The sequence below is a fragment of the Melopsittacus undulatus genome, chromosome 5, assembly GCF_012275295.1.
Source record: "Melopsittacus undulatus isolate bMelUnd1 chromosome 5, bMelUnd1.mat.Z, whole genome shotgun sequence".
NCBI lineage: Eukaryota > Metazoa > Chordata > Aves > Psittaciformes > Psittaculidae > Melopsittacus > Melopsittacus undulatus.
The window spans coordinates 31363775-31384686 of NC_047531.1; the positions used below are offsets into that span (position 1 = coordinate 31363775).

Below are 20912 nucleotides of genomic sequence, written 5' to 3' on the forward strand. Positions count from 1 at the left end.
GCACTCACAAGTCGAGCCCGCGGTCATGCAGTAGCTCAGCTGACCTGGCCTTGGGCAGGAGGTTGGACCAGGTATCTCAGGTACAAGGCAGCAAGATCTTTCTTTTTTACTCCCAACACCTCAGTATGTGCATGCTGGGGAAGGAGCTGCGAGCACTGCATGTTCTTAGGGGTTTGATATTAAAGAACACAACAGTCAAGCAACAACACAACCACCGGATCTGAGGTGGATGTGCAGACCTACGCTTGAGCTCTGTGCAAGTAAGCAGGCACATGGAAAGGAAGTTAATGAAACAGTTCTGGGCCGTGTGGTGGGATCGTTTTCCTTGGCTTTCTTTCCATGGGGTAACACGCAGTTGACCGGAGAGCATCAACAGCAGCAAACCCTGCGCTGCCCTAGCCCCATCCCGCTCCTGAGGGGACGATTCCGTCACAGGCACGCAACACCGGTGGGGGCCGGGACCTGAGCCCCTATCCCAGGGAGAAGGGCCCCACTGCGGAACCACACAGCAGCGATTACGACCGAGACTCCTCCGGCTCCCCGCCACGCCTCAGGCGGCCTCACGCCTGGAACCGCCCCTGCAGGAGGTGGGACAACCCTGCCCGACGCTGGCCCGCCAGCCCAGAAACATTTAAATTCGAGCCCTTAACGGTTTCCCTCAGCCGCCGTCAAGTGACCGGGGCTCTCGGTGGCACCGCTTGATGGGAGGAAAGCCATCTTCCCTACCCCGCGCCCGTTTTTAATACCATTCCCGTTCTGTTCCCGTTGCCATCGCCCTATCACGTACCCCTATCACGTCCCCCCACTATCCCCTCTTCTCCCCGTACAACGGCCCGCCGATGCCGTGCGCACGCGCGGACCGTGCCGCCCCGCCCTTCCCGCCGTGCGCGCTCTCGCCCCCGTTCTCCCCGCCTCAGCCCCGCTCCGCGCCGCCGTGTGGGCGGTGCGCGCCGCCGATCGCCTCCGTCGGGGCGGGGGCGGTGCCGCGGGAGCTGCAGCCTCCTCTCGGCCCGCGGCGGCCCCGGTTCGTGCGTTGGTCCCGTTGTTGCTCCCGCTCCCCTTATCCCGGGGCGGGTTTCAGCGTAAGCTTCCCGCTCCCCTCTGCTCGCTTGTGAGTGAGGTAAACTCGGTATCTGGTACCTCCGCCGCCGTTGCCTTTCAGGTGAGGGAGGTAGGGAAGCAGAAAGAGCTCGGAGACACTCACTCCCCACCTCCGGTGCCCCTCCGGCGGCCCCGCGCGCGAAGCCCCACCGCTCCTTCGCTTCTCCCGGCGAAGTAAAACCAGCCCCTTCCCCAATATGGGCTGCACGTTGAGCGCCGAGGACAAGGCGGCGGTGGAGAGGAGCAAGATGATCGACCGGAACCTGCGAGAGGATGGCGAGAAGGCGGCCAGGGAGGTCAAGCTGCTCCTCTTAGGTAAGGGCTACCGGGAGGTGATGGTCCCATGAAGTAACCCTATAGCCCTGAGGTGAGGTGTTCCCTCTCCCCTGCGCCGCCCTGCTTGAGGTGGCGCCGGGCAGGTGCCAGCCGAGCTGGGGCGCCGTTGAGGCGGCACCGTGGGGAGCTGCAGGGCGGGCTGTGGGATGCTCGCCTCTGGTAACGCCTCAGTGGGGCTTTGTGCTCATGGCCCCTCAGAAGTTCCTGGGGTGAGGAGGGGGACACAGCGGCAGTAGACGAAGATGGGCGACTCGGCTTCTTCCCGGGTTAGAGACAGGGCCCGCTGGGGAAACGGGGCGGTGTCGTTTGCCCCGGGGCCCTTGTTGAAAGCGAGCCCTGGCTTCCGTCTGAAGGGGATAACATCTGAAACTTGTGACGTGGGTTCTGCGTGCCTCGGCTCAGAGGAGGGAGATACTAGGATGGAGGATGTTCGCTGCTAATAGATCTGAACGTCTAAACTGTTGCTGCAAGAATAAAGTGCGGAAAGCATCAAAGGAACATACAGCAAAGCACCGTTTAACTTCTGGTGGTGGTTTATTTTTGTGGAAGTTGCTTGGGGAGTATAACCTAGATAGGGTTCCAAATCTGTGACCCACAAATTACGTGACCTACATAATATGCTGTCATGTATTGCTGAGTTTTGCTCACAAGTACTTGAAGATGACTCTTTTGTATATTTTAAGGGATATGCTTGGTTGTAAAGATAAGTAAAATTAGATGATTTTAAAAATGGATTTATAAGAGAAAAGAGAGAGGTTTAATTATAAATACGTTTGTGCAGAACTAAAAATACTGTACAACTTGCAGACAGTTGAATGCTGAATTATTTGTATTGTATTGATGATGTAGGGAGTTTTGCAGTATATCCCATATAGCTAAACCAGACTGGATCCTCCTAATCCTGAGTTAAGGAGCTTTTGAGTTGCAGCTTTCCTCGTGCAGCCCTTCCTCTCCCAGAGCTACAGTTTCAGGCAAACCTCGACGTTGATTATTCTAGATTACTCATCTGGTGTGCTTTGTTCATTGCAGACATTGTAATAGACCTCTTAAATAACTTCTTTCTGTTGTGAAATTCTAAAATAGCTCCAGAAGGGAACAGGAAAGTGAAGCTCTTTCATGTGTAGAGGAAGAGATGAAACAAAATAGTGTGGGAAAAAGGAATATCTTAAAATGTGTTTATGGATTGTAAATTTGCTTGTGAGGGAAACTATTAAAGCTTTTTTAAATCGGTTTGTTTTCCAGAAAGTGATAGGCTTTTGGTTGGTGCTGTGCCTAGTCCTGTATGCCTCTGGAATCCTCAGATTGCTGCATAGAGAGGTTATCCTGTGTGGATTCAATAACAGTACTGCAGAGGATGTTACTGACTTTTTCAAAGGTGTCAGAGTAATGCTTTATATGTCTTTTGACAAGGCATATAAAATGCTTTTTCAGTATTCTGTTTTTCTGTGTGGAAGCTCTAGTACACGTAGTTTGGTAGTCATCTTCGTATCTCTTATCATATTCTGGGGGTATGGATAAAGTTGCCATCTGTAGAAAGATGTTTAAATTTTATAATTAATTTTATCACCATTTTTGTCTGTTTAATGCTGTTATGTCTGGAGCCCTGTGTTATGAGCTTTTATTTTTAAGTTTTGTAAATTGTTTATAATGCAGAACAGCTTTTGAGAAAAGTATGTTTTTCTGCTGGGATCTCATGAAATCTTAGCATATGGAACAAGTGCTCCAAATATATGTGTTTTCTCATAGTGTTCTAAGCAGTTGTTTATTTGGTTTAGTATTTCCCTTTCCCCTAATAAAAGGAGGTTTGGAAACTAGCAGGCTAACTTCTTCAGGACCAGGGTTTGAATCATCATTTAAACAAAAATTACCTACATGTTTACTGATCTTTGAGGTTTTATATATACACCTATGGATGTATTTGTGTATTTCACATGTCTTGGAGTGAAAGTTTTTCTGTTACTTTTCCTTGTAGCTGTGTCAGATGTCTTAGATGTTACCTGAGTGCCTTATCTGTTGGCAAAACTATTTAAAGTTACTTCCACTTGAGTCAATGTGTTCTCACTGTTCACTTTCCCAATTGCTTGTTCAGCCCATATGTCATAGTTTATCATTTACTTTGTTGTGCTCCTGCATCTATGTATGGGCTTGTTCTGTCAAAAAGATTCTGAAATGAAAGGAAAAGTGCAAGGTGTGGGCTGCTGCCAAGAAAATACAGCGTGTGAGACATCTAAAATACCTTACTATGTAGATAAAGAGCATGTTGCTGTGTACCTATTAACCCAATAGGATGGATTTATTCCAGTATCTGTAAAAATTACATCTTTGTGCAGTAATTAGAGAATCCTACTGAAGCTTGAGCTAGAATGCTTAACTAAGGGAATATGTTTTTATAAAATCAGCCTACTTCTAGCCTTAAAATTTAATTTCTTGCATTATATGTTTTCCTGAAGGTTCTTCTAAAACAGGAAATTGCATTGATTTAATTAAGAGATGTGACATTACTGTACCTAAACTACGACTTTGTGAGGAATATCACTGAACCATGTTAGATATATATTTTGTTGTCCTCTTCCTAGAAGGAAGCAGACATATTTAAGCTGAGCAAAGTAGTAGTGGCCTGGAATATCTAATTTTCACCATATTTGTGAATTGGTATATTTTTTTGCACAAATTTGCAGGCCATGGAGTAAAAATACTGGATTCTGAACGAGATCCATGTACAGCAGTATTTTAACCTTGTAATCCTACACAGTTCAACGTTCTATCCCAGCAGCAGGGGAACCTTTACTGGAAAATTTCTGAGCACTGCCCTCATTATTAGAAGTAGGCTGAATTTGAGCATGTAGTTTGTAAGGCAAATTCAAAATGCTTGTTTATACACAGAAATTTTGTTTTTTAAATCATTAAATAAATAGGCTTCTGTCATTCAAAATTATATGAGTGTGTGACAAAGAAATACTTAAATGTCATGGGAACTCAAAAAACACATACAACATTAAAAACGTAACATACAAAAGTACTTTTCCGTAAGCACTTTAATGTTTTTGTCAGGTTGACAGTTCTTAAACTTCTGTTTCCTGGTTGAAGTAATATTTTATAGTATTTTTGCTGTTGTTGTTTCTTGTGGGTATACTCATATACTTGGTGTGATTTTTAGAAAAGCAACGTATATTTTGGCTGGCTTCCAAGTAGAGAAAGCAGTAGACCTAAGTTGTTTTTCTCTTCTGTGATTCCTTATCTTAATTTTAGTGTTGAACAAATAAGAATTCCATTGATGCTTGCAGAAGGAATGTAATTCTACTCAGGCTGGGAGATGGTGGTTCTGTGTGACCGATCTGTGTGCTGCATTAATATACATGTGACCCAGATCAGGTGTGGATATACGTTTCTATTAAATTAGCTAAAGCACATAAGATGGAATTTATGCCAACTGCAGGAAAACAGGCAGTACCTCATTTAGTAGAAAGCCTTCTGGTAGGAGGTTAGCTCATCAGACTTTCTGAATACATTCGAACTGGCAGCATGAGTTTATAGGATTAGCACTTTGTCTTGTGGATTATCACATTCTTCACCTAATATAGCAAATTCAGTGTTCAGGTTCTTGTTATCTTGAATCAAAAAGGCGATAGATGTGTCTTAAATGTTCTTTAGAAGTGGATCCTGGGATCCAGCAGGTCACAGACTGTATATTTGTCAACTGTTAATTATCTGTCTCCTTTCTGAATAATCATGTTTATAGATTGAAGTTCAGTGGATACCTTTGTACCTATGAGCAACAGAGACATTTTTCACTTCCTGAATGGATCCTTGTGATTCATACTGAAACATCTTGTTGATGTGTTCTTAAAGATACCTGGTTTTTAACATAGTACTGCTCTTTGTCTTTTTCATTGCATTTCTTTCTGTTCCTTAAGTCTGTAGCTAAAACAATTCTATTCCGCTGTTCCTCTAAATTTTCACATTGCAGGTGTCTTTTTTTCTGGTGGCTTTTCTTTTGTTACAGGCCTGCATCTTTGTCTGCTCAGTCAACTGACTCCCACTGGATATTCATCTTTTCAACAGTGTCATCCTTGTAGTCCTTGGCAATACCTGTCTTGCTCCAGACCTGACCACACATCGGATATGCTGTTTATACCATTAGTCCTCTTGCGTTTCCTCCAGGGTGTTCTCTTAATACTTGCAGACAAAAAAAAGACTTTCGAAGTCTGAACTTATCAAAGCTCTCAAAAAAGCCTTATTCTCACAAACAAACATTGCACATTTTCAGAGCTGTTGACCTCATCTTTATACCTGCCTAGTCTAAAACATTTCTGTCAGAATTTTCTGTCTCGCCTTCACAATTATCTATAGATGTTTACCAAGTTCGCCTCTTATTTAAAGGCTGTTTTGTGGTTCTTAAAAGAAATGTATCATGGTTTTGGGTGTTGGTTTTGTTTCAGTTTTTTTCTTCTTCTTGTTTGTCTGCTTCCCCCCAACTTTCTGCCTGTCGCTTAGATTTAGCAGGAGTTCTGCACTAGGAGCTCTCTTGCATTTTAATATGGTACAATTGGTCTCTGACAATCAGGATGTTATTTATGTGGGCTTTTATGTCTGACTTTGTAGTTAAGGCAATGAAGTCCTCAAGTCTTTGTACTAAATATAACAATAATTTCAAGGAACAAAGTCAAAATTGCTAGATTCCCATAGTGTAATAATCCCTCTTGCTTTTGTGAAAGGAAACTTATGGATGTACAGAAAACACAGCCATTCAGCTATGGTTGTTTGTGTAATTACAGTTTAGGTTCTTTTATGCTTGTCTTTTACCATGTGAATGTTGGTAAAATTTACAACATCCTAATAGTGGTTTGTAATGTGCACATAGATTTTTTTTTTTCCACTACAATATAAACTAGTGATTTCAGGTCATCTGTTACATTATTTTAAATCTTAATTTTGAAAGAATTTTTCATAAAAACATCATTTATGATTGTATAATGTTTTTAATTATTTAACATGCTTAGGGGGAAAAATTAACTTGATTGTTGTTTCAGAAAAGGTTAAGGAGAAACTGTTTTGTACTATGTTGTGATACCAGTAGTGGTGATTGCTTTTTTTGTCTCTTGATTAAAAAGTGTAGTTACAGATATATAAAAATTACTTACGCTTTGCATCAGGCATTAAGGTTTTTTAAAATACATTTTAAGAGTTAGAAAACATTTTAAGTTTTAAAAAAATATTTTCTTTCAAGTTGTCTTTTAAAACCCATGTAATATTTCTATTGGCTCCCGAATAAGAGACCAAAAAAGGTCTGGTAAGGAACTTTCTGGTAAGCCATTCACTTCCAGTATCAGTGATGCTCAAGACTACATGTAAGTTCTATAATATGCTTACTCAATTAGTTTCTTCCTACTTTTTCTGGTGGTACAGTTTGTTGTCATCATTGTTCTGATCTGTCAGTTTACTTCAGTCCTATAGATTCTGAAATGACTGTGTATTTAGGCTAACCTACTTCTGAGAAGTTACTTTTAGCTTGTATCAGAAGCAGCTCCTTGCATAGCTCTTTTGGCACAACATGAACTTGGGCTTTATGCTAGAAAGAGTTAAGACTCGGCTGGTATCATACTACATCACCAAAGTGAATTGTTCTTTTGCTGCCATGTTTTACGTTTTAGTTGTTTTGGTCCTCGGAATAGTCAGCACATGCTAAAGCCTCACTAAATATTTTGAAACCAAGCCATGAGTCCAGCTTTAGAGGGCATGAAATTCTGAAGTCAATTTTGCTGCTGAGCTTAGTGTGCATCTACAGTATTTCCTGTAATATGCTATCCTGGCAAATGTCAAGATAGAAAACTGAAAGTATTTAAGATGTTCTATGTGAAGTTTTTCTGCCATGGAAATGCCGAAATAAAGATCTAAAATGATTTGATAATTAGCTGGTAAAAGATTATTATTTTTTTTCTTCCCCCCAGATGTGTATATATAGGACAACTTGTATTGATGAAAAACTCGCTATTTTGAGGTTGAATCTTAGTCATTGTCCAGCTTTACCTGAGGTCAGCTGTTCTATTTATTGCCTTTGTTTGCTCAGTGTTCTGCTGATACCTCAGGCTTTGTGTAAATGACTGTTTTGTTACTCTGTAATTGGAAAAGTTAGTTGGCTTCACCTGAGAGATCCTGTATCCAAAAAGTTTTTAAGTTGGTAATATACAGAGCAGTTGAAAGAATCATAACTTTGAACTTGTGAGAGACAGAAGTTTTTAGTGGAAAAATTTCAGGAAAATGCAGGTTTTGAATTGGCTCAACTTAGTGATGTTTCTGAGCAGGAGAATAATTAAGATATTGAAATGTCAGATGATTAAGACAAAAATAATCTCTTGTTGCTGAGACAATTTGGAATGTAAGAAAAGATTTGAACTCATCTCTTCTTGCACTAAATTTTGTTCTCCTTGCCCGTTAAGTAGAACCAGACAAGCCAAAATAAGTTTTTTAATGAAATTCAGGGTGGAAAATGAAGGAATGATTACGATGTTATAGACTAATTATCCATGATTGTGACTGCTCATAACCTTTTCACATTATAGCTGTAAGAAGTGTTAGAGTTGGGGATTTGGAAGGTGCTTCCCATCATCATGGCTTTGTTGTTGAAATTTGTAAAGCTGTGGAGCCAGCTTCAAAGTATCTGGAATTGTCTATAGATTGTGTATGTGATAGGAGGTAAAGTATCATTTATCTCTTTATGGTCTCCCAGCAAAATGGCCTAAAAATCACGTAGTTTCACAGATACCCATATGCATTATTCTTTGATTTGGGAGTATGTTATCTGTTCAGGTCAGCTTTTGAGTTTCTGTTTCACTTGGATTTAATTGATTGCTAACGCCTTTCTTGAAAAACCATATTTTTATGTAACTGTTAAAATTTCCTTTTGATAGAATTCTTTCAGGATCTTGACTGCTGGGGGTAGCTGGCACAGAGTATTTAAGAATCAATTTGCTAAATAAGAGATGGGTTGCTAAACATATGATAGGCAAATAAATTGCTTTCCTTTTCTGGCTTTTGTAATTGAAGAGTCATTGAAGCTCTGAATAAGACTATTTCCTGTATGTTTCAGTATGAACTTAATCAAGTAGCAGTGCTGACATAGATCTATATATGGGAGCTATGTATTTGTATTTAGAGATGCATGTAAACTGTAGTATTACTTGTAACTATGTAAATTAATCCTGAAATTTAAAACGCTTTTCATAAAGCTACTTATTTAAAGGAATCAACACTATATATATCTGGTGCTTCAGTATATAAAATAAATTCTTACCTCATTACTTTTTCATACATGCTTTTTAGAAATGCAGTACTGCCTTTGAAGTGTGTAATATACTTAGCAAAGGTACCTGATTAAATCTTTACTGAAATATAACAGTATCTAGGCAACCAGAGTGGACAGGAAGTCTTTTACAATCATCACTCTAATCAGATTGCTTTTAAAGAAGAAATCAATGCACTGTAATGAAAATTTCTGTTGAAGCTGTGAAGCATGTTTGTAATTCCTAAGATCATCTAGAATGTAATATATTCTATTTCTTGGAATTAAAGTACTGTGGAAATCAGATGGCTACCTGTATCCCATCTTTTCTTTGCAAAGTTGAGAAAGTAATTTCCTTCATACAATATGTGTTGGGTTTTTTTGCATTTATGAAACTAGTTAGTTGATTGGCTTACAATACGAATTGTTACCCATCACAATTGTAGGTGTTCAGAGTCTCTGGGTTTTTTTTAATAGTTTCCAGTAAACTCAAGAGGCTCTTGCCTCCTTTCTAAATCCACATCAGAATGCTGGAAGTAAGCCGTACATGTTGTCTAATGAGTAGCTGAGCCATTCTAGAAGCCCTGCATTGTTGGCTGAATGGTTTTGCCCTTTCTGTGGCACTTCTAAATGCCTAATTCAGTTTTCTGCTGGTTGAATAGTCAAATTGGTTGTCCTATTTGGAGTCAGTTTGCTGCTAGAGTAGTCATTTTAACTGTTATGTCAATGGTTTGTTGAGGACCTGAATGAAAGCATGAGGAGGAGCAAAAATACATTTGCCTTATGCAAATGAAATACTGGAAATGAATAGCAGCGGCTGCAGGGGAAAATGGCTGCAGATTATGATTCTTTGTTTCTGCATTTCAGTGTCACAGTTTACTGCTGAATTAGATTAAGAGTAATGTGAAATTGTGTTCACCTGCAAGGTCCAGTTGGCAGATATGTCAAGCACTGTTCAAAACCCATTTATTTAAAAACATGATTGCTTGAATAGGAGATAGTGCCAATCTGTCTCAAGGAGTGTGTTGATTAGGGCATTTGATCAGCAAATGGAGGTAGGAATTTGGTTTTGTTCCAAGTCCAGGGAGTCTCAGACCTGTGTTTCCTTATGCTAATGTAATTGACAGGTTGTAGACTAGACTAGGAAGAATCCTTTTTTACCTAGCCCTTTCATGAACGAGGGCTGATAGTGGATAAGAAGCATAACTGCCAGCCTTTTCTCCAAACAAGAGGAGAATGGAGGTATTAGGCTCCAGCTGAAACTGTAAAGTTGTACTAATACTGCAAACAGAACACAGTATGAATGTAGTAATGGGATGCAATTAGAAGTTGCTATGACTGGAGAAAAATGTATTGCAATAACAAAATTGGGAGTAAACAAGAGTATTTATAGATTTTATTTAATGAAGTGCTATTTTGAATGCTTGTTGATTTCTGAATCTACCAATGATGTACTGTAGAAAGGTGGACTCAAAATAAGCTGCTAAGTCTCATTAGTGTTCCATGTATTCTTGATGGATTAAATATTTCTTGAAGTGCTTTGAAAGTGGATGTCAGCTGTGTGTAGATTCAGTTACTGATCCTTAATAAATCTGGTAAACTCTGTGCAAAACCATTATGTGCTTTCTAAGGCTCTTAAAGACATTGACAGGGATTCCTTCTAATACTCTTTCCTGCTTTAGTGTTTGCTAGCAAAAGCTGTCTTGTAATTTCTAGATGAGAGACTACTTAGGTTATTTTCTCTGCCTGCTGTCTTGGAACATAGGACCTTTTAGGGTTAGATTAAATTGGGGTTTGACAACATGCTTGTCTGAAGCCAAGCAAACAGCTGTTCATGTAGGTGTCTCTCTTATTCCTTGCTTTTGGGCTTTTTTGGTGAAACTGCCTGGTTGAATGGGTTGAAGTTTTTATATATGTCAAAGTTTTCTCAGTTTAATTTGAGAACAGTGAAATACAAAGTTTGTTTAAACAACAGCAACCGAGAAAAGGCAGTTTTTTGTTTAAGTGCTGTTAACTATAAATAATACTCTACTTGTGGGTAGCCTTGTGTGGAAAATGCCTGTAGGAAAAAGATATGATTGAGTATATGTGTATCTGAACCAGGAAAGCTAATTCACATGTTAAGAGTTCTGAAAATGTTTGCTTTTGAAAGGATCAGTTTTGTTATGTAGGTTTTTTTTTTCACTTATTAGTCTGTGTCACTTTGTAAGTCCTTACAGTGTTTTGGTGGAGGTGGAGACTTCTGTAGTGAATTTAAGTCAAAACCAGTATGCTTATTCTCCTTATTTTTGTGGATTCTAGTCCTCAAGCTATGAGATGAAATGCACTGAGTTAGTTGTGGATGAAGACTGAGAATTTGTGAACCAAAGTTTATTGCCTTCCTTTTGCAGTAATGGACTCACCTTTAGTATAACTGCATTTGCCTTCATTTAAATGTTGACAGTACCCATTCGTCTTATTTATGAATAATGCCTTGGTGTTACATGACAAGTAGAGCTTTGAATAAAATTATTTGGGATCTACACAAGATCTTTTTCCTATTTTGACAGGATGTATGCACTTTGCTGTCTGATTTTACCAACTTTTTGGGCAGTTGCATAGTAATATGAGGTAGCAGGGACAGTCAAATCTGTCATAATTGTAGATGATACAATAGTACTGTTGTTCTTAATTACAAGTGGATTTGAGATGAAAATATGCTGTGAATTCTACGTTCTTTCATTGTATCTCTCCACCTGCATAAAGTATGCCTCTTGCAGCATTTGAGTTTTTAGTGAAGCATCTTTGTGATTAAGATAGTCTGCTTAGTAGAAGTTCTCTCTGGCTTCCCAGTCACTGAACCTGCCATCTTTGCACATCATATTTATAGCTCAGTGAACAGTAAAAGCTCATGAAGGCTAACAACACTGTCAAGAAAAATGTCAGGGCACTCTAAATTTCTTGAGGTTTACTGGATGTGTATTTAGAGATCTGGATGAGGCATGCTGTACCCTGTTGGCAGAAACTGACAGTAACTTGTCTTGGTAAACTTTGCAAGAGCAAAGGAAGTGGTTCTTGCTGTTGGAGCACTTGGCATTTATGTTGTGTAGTGTGGTCACATAAAATATCCATTCAAACTCATGTATGAAAGAAGAGAACCACTCTGATTTTTTAGGTAGCAAATTTAAGTCTTATTTTAATTTTGAAGAAAAGATCAGTTAGTTGCTATTAATGACACTGACAAGTTTCTGGACTTGGAATTTTGAGGAGATTCACATATCTTTTAGAGTATGGTAGTGTGGAGGCTGGTCTTTGAGACATTTAAGTAATCAACTGATAATCTTACAAGCTGCCATCAGCATTGACATGTTAGGTGAACCTGGAGCCGCAAATATTTTAGCTACTGGTGGTATAGCATATACCAGGCAGCCAGCATGGTTACTATGTGGTTTTCATTTCTAAATACACATCCATTCCCTTAATTTATGGCATAAGAAAAAAATTTATATCCAAAGTTTCACGTCTCAGCTTGTCATGATCTTGCTGGGTTTAGCACTTTGCATAAAGGAAACTATGTCTGCATCTTAATTTAAGGAAATACTTCAGGTTTTTAAGTACAATAGCACTGTCCCATTGAAAGTTGATGATACTGTTTTCTGAGAGATTTTCTTTTTCAGCAGATAAGTGTTTTTAAAATAGATTGAATTCCAAGGTATCAAATTTAATTTTGAATGTTTCACAGTTTCTGGGGGATTGTATTGGTGCTCTTCATAGTGAGATACTGAGTCCACAGCATGGTTATGGTGTGATGCATGTAATGATAAAAGGTTCCTACTACATAGCAGTAGTTGTACAACCAGTAATTTGAAACAATTGCAGAATATAGACAGAAGAAAAGTTTTGATGTGATATAATTTGTATTCAAAAGCTGAATGCAGGTGAAGTATTTTGTACATAAAATTGCACATGGCAAAATTAGGTGTCTGCTTATCACGTGCATCAAATTTTAAGCAAAAAGATTATTTCAAAAAAAGATTATAAGCTTTGTCATAAAAAGATAGTAGGCACTAATAGGATATTTAAAATAGCTGAAAACTTGGTTCATACTTAAAAAGAAGTGAATAAAAGTTACCTTAAGCCTAGGTTACCTTAAGTTTTGCAAAGTGGAGCATATGCTCTACTTGTTTCACCATAAACTTCGTTTTTAGAATTCATTGGGTTCAGAGCTTATACTGAATATAAACAGATACTTTGTTTTAGTACTGAACTAATTTAACACAATTGTTATCCCTTGCTTATGTGCTATAGTAATGACTTGGATATCTAAAAAACTCAAAGCAGTTTATTGGATGTGTAGACCTGAACAAATACACAGGACACTAACATTAGTTAATAAGCAATTTCTCCTGTGAGGTAATGTTTAGTGTTAACAATTTTATTTAATGATTTACATATAATATATTTTGTTGTGTGCTATTGATTTCAGACATCCACTAAGAGCAATACTGAAGACCTAGGAAATAAATATTCTTTTGTAATTAATTCTTGATTTGATAGGGAACTTTCAAAAGTGACAGCAACCTTACAGGTTTAAACGGTGCTTCCTCTGGAGAACTAAGTCAGCATGCAGCAACTGAAGTCTTGAGAATTAGCCCAGATCTTTTATCAGTGTTAGTGTCGTAATTTTAGAATCTGTCACTCCTGTGGTTTCAGCCAGTGATGTAATCTGGGATTCACACTTTGCTACTGCATGGCTTAAGTTGCTGAGTTACTTTCTTTCAGATATTGTTCAGACAGCTTTCTTTTTAACTCAAAGTTTCCTGGTCTATTCAAATTCCAGTAGCTATGGACTAATGTCCAAGACTGATGCAGCCTTCTCAGAATTGAGTACTGTCAACCTTTGGTTGACTGTATGAAAATGGTTGGGAAGGGGAAAAAGAACAAGAATTTTGTTAGTGGCAGCAACTGCCCCAGAATTAGAATAATACAAGATGGTGGTAGACAAGTACTGTAATTTCTGGATGGCTTCAAAAAGGGAGAGTGGGAACATGACAAAAACTAATTTCGAGGGAGGTAGAGCAGTGTAGGTGCTGGTGTCAGGGAATGTTTTGTTTAGTGGTCAGCCTGACTAGTGGATGCATAGCAACAAGTTTTCACTGTGGGTTTCTTGTACTAGTATTGATGTATTTTGAGTATAGTACCAACGATTAGCAGCTTGAATTCTAATGTCTCATGTCTGCTAATGTGTTGTGAGGTGTTAAATTTAAGAGATTATATTTCCCAACTGCATGCTTGCTATGTGCTTTTGTGAAAGATTACTGGCCCCATGACAGAAACAGTAAAAATCATGGGATATTTAGCTTGTGCTGTGACCAGTAGCAGCTGAAGGAACAGGCACTATTCATCTTGTGCCTTCAACTGGGAAATACTAACATCTGACAGAAGACTGGATAGGACTGTTGTGAGTAGAGGCCTTTACAGTGGATGAAGCCAACAATTTACAAATCTGTGTTTGAAGTTTCGCATGTCTTTGTATGGTAATTTGGTGCAAGTCTCCTGTTTAACAGTCTGAAAAGCTGACAAGCATCCTTTGAAAGTTTCATAATAATTACTCTTGTCCACACTTGAACTCTGCTGGCAGCATACAAGACTGTTTTTAGTGGGTTCTGTCCTTTATCTGACTTGGTCATTCTTGTGTTTGTTGTTTTTGTTTGTGGTGATGGGTTTTTTTTTCCTTCCCAGAAATTTAGTCTACATTTTTTTTGTTAGTGTTGCGTGGAGTCTATTTGTGCTGTTGGGAATTGCAGTACTTGACAGTTAGTTTTGTCTAAAGCGGGGGTCCTTTGAACTTGGAAGTGTGCATTTCATTTTATTTTGGTATTTGATTAGTTTCTTCAGCAAGCAGGTAGTAAATGCTTCACAAGTTAGAAATGTTGCTATTAGGATCTCAGCATTTACAAACACCAGTTTCTGTGCTTGGGTGCGGAAAACATTTGTTCTAGAAATTTGTAGTTCTGGAATGCTTGCTATGTAGGCAGTGTGTGGGATAATAAATCATGCGACACTATGAGGAGTTTAAAGTAACATTTTTGCTGACCTGTTTAATTAAATTTTAAAATACTTATTCTTTGTAAACACAGACCTGCTCTATTTGGAAAGTAGAAGGATATAGAATCTGTCCAAAATGACGTTTGTTACAATTTCACAGTAGTGAGTCATAGGATCATAGAACCATTTAGGTTGGAACAGACTCTTAAGATGGAGTCCAACTGAGTCTTTTTAGTACTTCTTAGTAATATCTGGTGTAACTGGCCAAATAGCAGCTTTGAAAATCAAGTACTGCTTTAACTGTTTCTTAAAACTTATTTGAGCTTTGCTAGCCCAACTAATTTCCTTCAGAGTACTATATGTGAAGTTGATCTGTTAAATGGTCTTTCAGTTATTTGAACATGAAGATGCTTTGATTTTTCTATTTCCAAAGGTGAAAATTGGCTTTGAAAGAAAAGTTAGAAAACAAATGTAGTCCTGTTATTTAGCTGAGTTTCAGATCAACTGTGCCATGGTTGATGCAGCAGGGTTATAGTCCTGGGTTTATATGCTAGATATAAAATCACTGAGTGCTGTTTTAACTCATGTTGGATCCAGGTTAACGACTGCTTGGGATAGCACCAATACTAGCTGTGGAGCTATTGACAGGTGAGGGTAGATCTTGATTACTAAACTCTGAGGCAGAAGACCTTCAGATTATAGTAGAATCTATGGGGGGAAACGTGATTCTGCAGCTTGCTGTGTTAAATTGTTTCAAGTTGCACATGCTTTGCTTCCACACTTCCACCAGTCCACTGCTTCCAGCAGTCTGCCTAATGAAGCATAAGGATCTACCTGCCTTCTGGCAAGGAGATGTAATAAGTGTGAGACTTAGCCAAAGTTATGTTACTACTGAAGTGTGTGAATAAAAGTTTTAAATAGGATTTTCATAGGATGTGTTGCTTCTTTTTTTTTTCTTTGAGGTGTTTGAAAAGGACACAAAGTGTGCAAGAAATGAAAACACCCATCAGTTATTAAAACTTTCTTTTGTCAAAATGATCCCCTGACAGTTAGCTTAGGCTGTCATTTAAAACTAAGCAAACAAAAAATAACCACCATTCTTTCAAATTCAAATCTGACACACTATTTTTCTAGTCTGAGCAGAACTGTAGTCTTTTTATTAATATTTATGCTAGACATAAATAGTAACTGAGCCAATAAGACTGTTCAAATGACTGGCAGTAGTGAAGCTGAAATCAAGTATCACACTTGAGTAGTAGGCAATTAATAGCATCCTTTACTAGATGATTGAGGAATATACAATCAAGTCTGTCTAAATTTGGGTGGGGTTTGGTTGTGACAGTACAGCTAGCTCTGACATTTTATATGCAGCTGTCACATGAAATATTTGATACTGCTGTTCCTGTTTAAAACTTTCTAAAACAGAATTAGTTCTCATTTTGCTGCATGGCCAACTTATTCATGCTGAGATAAACGAGAAGTATTAGAAGTGCATCCACGAGAAATCTTGGCTGAGCTCTGCATTTAGGAGTGCAAAAAGGGTGAATCTCCTTTCAGAATGGGGCAGTAAGGTGTAATTTTCTTACTAAAGCAAAGATTGTTGGGCAAGCTGCAGGAATTTTAGCATGCAGTTCAAGAAAAAACCCAACCTGAGCATGCTGTTTCTATTTTCCATTAAATAAAATAGGGGAGTGCACCTTCCAGGAGCTGACTGTTGATGTTAGGTACTCTGTGATGAATTACTTAGGTTTTTTTCTTACTTATTACGTGTCTGTGGTTATATTGCTGAAATGACTTTTGTGAGAGTTCTAGGTATTTGTTATATGTGAATTCTAATGCCATAGAGAAACACATCTGACTCCAGAAAAACAGCAGAAAGATTATTCAAAATAATTAAATTTTGATACTGTGACTAGCCCTGACACTGACCTGCTTGGTTAGTTAAGCATGGCAAATTTTTAGCAGAAAGAGCACTTCACAAAGTTATATAAATCAAATGCTGTAATATTTCTTTAAAATTCCTGTTGAATGCAGGGGTACATACTTTCTTCAAGTTGTTTGAATAAAAATATTAACCCAAAGCAAACGACAGTAATTTCATTAATAAAGCTAATCTTTCAACTTTTACCACCTATTTGTGCTTAAGTCCGTAATTGCATATTTACAGGTAAGGTTTTAGTTGGGTTTACAGATGCTTCTGGTGTCACAATAGCAAATGACTGTTGTACTGGTGTCTTTGTTTTCTATTTATAATATATTGATACTGAGCTCTGATGGCAGCTCAGAGTTTGAGAACTGTTGCTACTTTATGAAGAAACTTGCAGGTTTATAAAAAGTCTTTTACTTGGACATTAGCTAAAGATGGCATTAAGCAATCTTAGACTGATGTTGACAGGCCTCCTTTATTTCTTAGCTAGTTAACTGCAGCATGCTAGCTCCTGTTGGTGCTGACACTCCTCATGTGTGTTGGAGTAAGGAAAGTCTAGTCATTAGCAGTGTCATCACATCGTATCAGTAGCAGTGTTGGGGAGGAGGTGGGACAACTATTGGCAGCTGGCTTTGAATTTGCTTGAGCCTGTCATGAAGATACATGTTTGGTTTGAAGACTACCCCAAAGACATGGCTTTAAAATCGACAAAGTATAGAAATAATCTGCTATACTGGTATGAAATAGTATTTTAAATTGGAAGGAACCTTTAGAGGGCATCTAGCTCAACCCTTGGCTCAAAAACAGGCTAACATCAGAATAGATAAGGTTGCTCAGAGCCTTGTGCAATTAAATCTTGAAGGTCTCCAAGGCTGTGTTTCTGCTTCCTCTATGTGCACCTCTTGGTTCTAGTGCTTAACCTCCTCCATGCAAATAGGTCCCCTTTTATATCTCTGTGAAAATGCCTGTACTGCAGCTTCTTGATTGCCTCGCTTCTTTTTGTTGTGTACCTCTGAGAGTTTGCTTCTGTCTTCAGCTGTCTTAAGTGGGTTTTATGGGGAGGACAGCAATTGGACACACACCCCACCTCACCAGCACACAGCCCCACCCCACGCATCACTAGTCTTTCCAGGATTAAATAGCCCAGTTCTGTGTAGCTTTTCTGTGTATGCCTTGTGCACCAGCCCCCTAATCAACTAAGAGATCTTTTTGTATAGTTTATCAATTCCTTATTTACTGGATGCTTGAGGAGGGGGAAACAGTACACAGTACTTGGATACAGCATTATGAATGCTGACTACTGGGGAATAACAGCTTCTTTTGACTTGTTGACTGCAGTTTTGCCACTGCAGCATTTCAGTTGACCAGGGTTTATTCAGACTAAACAACCCAACCACTCACAGAGCTACTTGGTTACTCTCCTTTCCTGAAGGATAAGGGGAAAATAGAAGGAAGCAAAAAGACCTGTGACTCAAGATAATGTTTTAATAGGAAAAGTAAAAGCTCACACATGCAAGCAAAGAGAAGAATTAAGTCCTTCCTTTTTGATGGGAGGCAGATGTTTGGCCACCACCTGGAAAGCGCGGTCTCAGCGTGTGTGAAATGCATCACAGAATCATTTAAGTTAGAAAAGACCTTTAAGATCATAAAGTCCAGTTGTTAGCCCAGGACTGCCAAGTCCACCACTAAACCTTGTCTGAGAGCACTCCATTTACATATCTTTAAATACATCCAGGGATGGTGACTTAATTGCTTCCCAGAGAGGCATGTTCAAGTGCTTGCAGTGAAGAAATTTTTCCTAATACTCAATCTGAACCTTCCATGGCACAACTTGAGGCCATTTCCTCTTCTCCTATCATTTGTTACTTGGGAGAAGAGACTGACACCCTCCTCACTACAGCCTCTTTTCAGGTAGTTGTAGAGAGTGATAAGGTCTTCCCTCAGCCTCCTTTTCTCCAGGATAAAAAAACCTCAGTTCCCTCAGCCACTCCTCATGAGACTTGGGTGCTCTAGTGCTTTAGACTCTTTATAACCACCTTTTCATAATCACCCTTCTAGAAGTTATATAACATCATTACCAGAAATGTCCCCTTTTCCTCCTTTCCATGAACTTTTACTGCTGAACATGGCATGATATGGAATTTCACTTTGGTCAACTTGGGTCAGTTGTCTCATCCTCTTGTCCACCCGCAGCCTTCTCACTAGGGGTGGGGACAGGGTGGAAAAGAGATAAAGCCTTGACACTGTGCATGCACTTTTCAGCAGTAGCAACAACACTACTATCTTGCCAACACTGGTTTAGCCACAGATCCAAAGTACTGAACCAGACGGGGTTGCTGTGAAGAAAGTTAACTTCATCCTAGTGCAGCAGCCCTGTACATGGTTGACCTTCATTGCCACAAGGGCTCACTACTCACTGTTCAGGGTGTTGATCCCCACAGATGTTTTCTGCAAGGTTGTTCCCTAACTTAGCCCCAAGTGTGTATCGTTGCATGAGTTATTCTGTGCCACTTGCAGGACCTTACATTTGTTTCAGTTCATTGTCATAAGATTTCTGTCAGCTCAGGCCTCTAGGTTGTTGAGGACCCTCTCAATAGCACCTTTATTCTCCAACATTGCAGACCAGTGTTGGAGACCACTTCCTGGCCTCTCAGGCTGATGTCACCTTCAGACCTGATGTGGATGCATGCCGTCCTGGCTTTCAGAACATTGGTGAAGATTGGGCAGAGCATTCAACACTGTCCTGCACGACATCCTTGTCTCTAAACTGGAGAGACATCAATTTGATAGATGGACCACTGAGTTGTGGTCAATGGCTCAATGTCCTGCTGGAGACCAGTAACGAGTGGTGTCCCTCAGGGGTTGGTGTTGGGACCGGTCTTGTTCAACATTTTTGTCAGTGACATGGACAGTGGGATTGAGTGTGCTCTCAGCAGGTTTGCTGATGACACCAAGCTGTGTGGTTTGGTTGATACACTGGAGGGAAGGAATGCCATCCAGAGGGACCTTGACATGCTTGTGAGGTAGGCTGATGCCAACCTCATGAAGTTTAACCATAACAAGTGCAAGGTCCTACACCTGGGTTGGAGCAATCCCAGGCACAGGGATTGAGCAGAGAAAAGATTCAGAACAGCCCTGTCAAGAAGGACCTAGGGGCGTTGGTCAGTGAGAAAATGAACATGAGCCAGCTTCAGTGTGCAGTCACAGCTCAGAAAGCCAACTGTATCCTGGGCTGCATCAAAAGGTGTGTAACCAGCAGGTCGAAGGAGGTGATCCTGCCCCTCTACTCTGCTCTCATGAGACCTCACCTGGAGTATTGTGTGCAGTTCTGGTGTCCTCAACATAAAAAGGATATGGAACTGTTGGAACAAGTCCAGAGGAGGGCCACGAGGATGATCAGGGAACTGAAGCACCTCCCGTATGAAGAGAGGCTGAGAAAGTAGGGGCTGTTCAGCCTGGAGAAGAGAAGGCTGCCTGGAGACCTCAGAGCAGCCTTCCAGTATCTGAAGGGGGCTTATGAGGATGCTGGAGAGGGACTATTCATTAGGGACTATAGTGATAGGACAAGGGGTAATGGGTTGAAACTTAAACAGGGGAAGTTTAGGTTGGATATAAGGAAGAAATTCCTTACTGTTAGGGTGGTGAGGTACTGGAATGGGTTGCCCAGGGAGGTTGTGAATGCTCCATCCCTGGCAGTGTTCAAGGCCAGGTTGGATGAAGCCTTGCGTGGCATGCTTTACTGTGACGTGTCCCTGCCCATGGCAGGGGGTTGGAACTAGATGATCTTAAGGTCCTTTCTAAACCTAATTAAGCTCTAATATCCCAGTATAGTTTCCTGAAGATTGCCTCATCTGAGTTCCTTCCGGTTAGGTTTTAAACCCTTGACCACAAGCCTTTAAATCTGGCAGATTTTCAGGCACCCTGAAGTTGGTATTTATCAAATTTGGTGCTAGGATGCAGTGGGAGGTGGCATTGAAAGCCTTATTAGAGTCAAAGTAAATCACATCCACTGGTGTCCTCCATCCCCAAAACCAGCTGTTTCCTCACAAAAAGTTACCAAGTTAGGTGCAATTTGCACTTCATAAAGCCATCCTAGCAATTCTCAATCATGTGCCTGGAAATTGCTTCCAAGAGTATTTGCTGTATACTTAGTTTTTGAGGATTGAGGTGAGGCTGACTCTCTCATAATGCTTCAGATTGCCCTTCTAACCCCTTTTTTGAAGATGAATAAATATGGCCTTT

General features: G+C 39.9%; 1 protein-coding gene across 1 annotated transcript in view; it reads left to right on the plus strand.

Moving 5' to 3' along the window:
* The first annotated feature begins 944 nt into the window (after positions 1–944).
* GNAI1 (G protein subunit alpha i1) overlaps positions 945–20912 on the plus strand; it is a 35333-nt gene continuing 15365 nt past the window's right edge. The window contains exon 1 of the mRNA XM_005148385.4: positions 945–1416. Within this exon, the coding sequence (XP_005148442.1) occupies positions 1299–1416 (118 nt within the window). The 5' untranslated portion in view covers positions 945–1298. The remainder of the gene's footprint in view (positions 1417–20912) is intronic.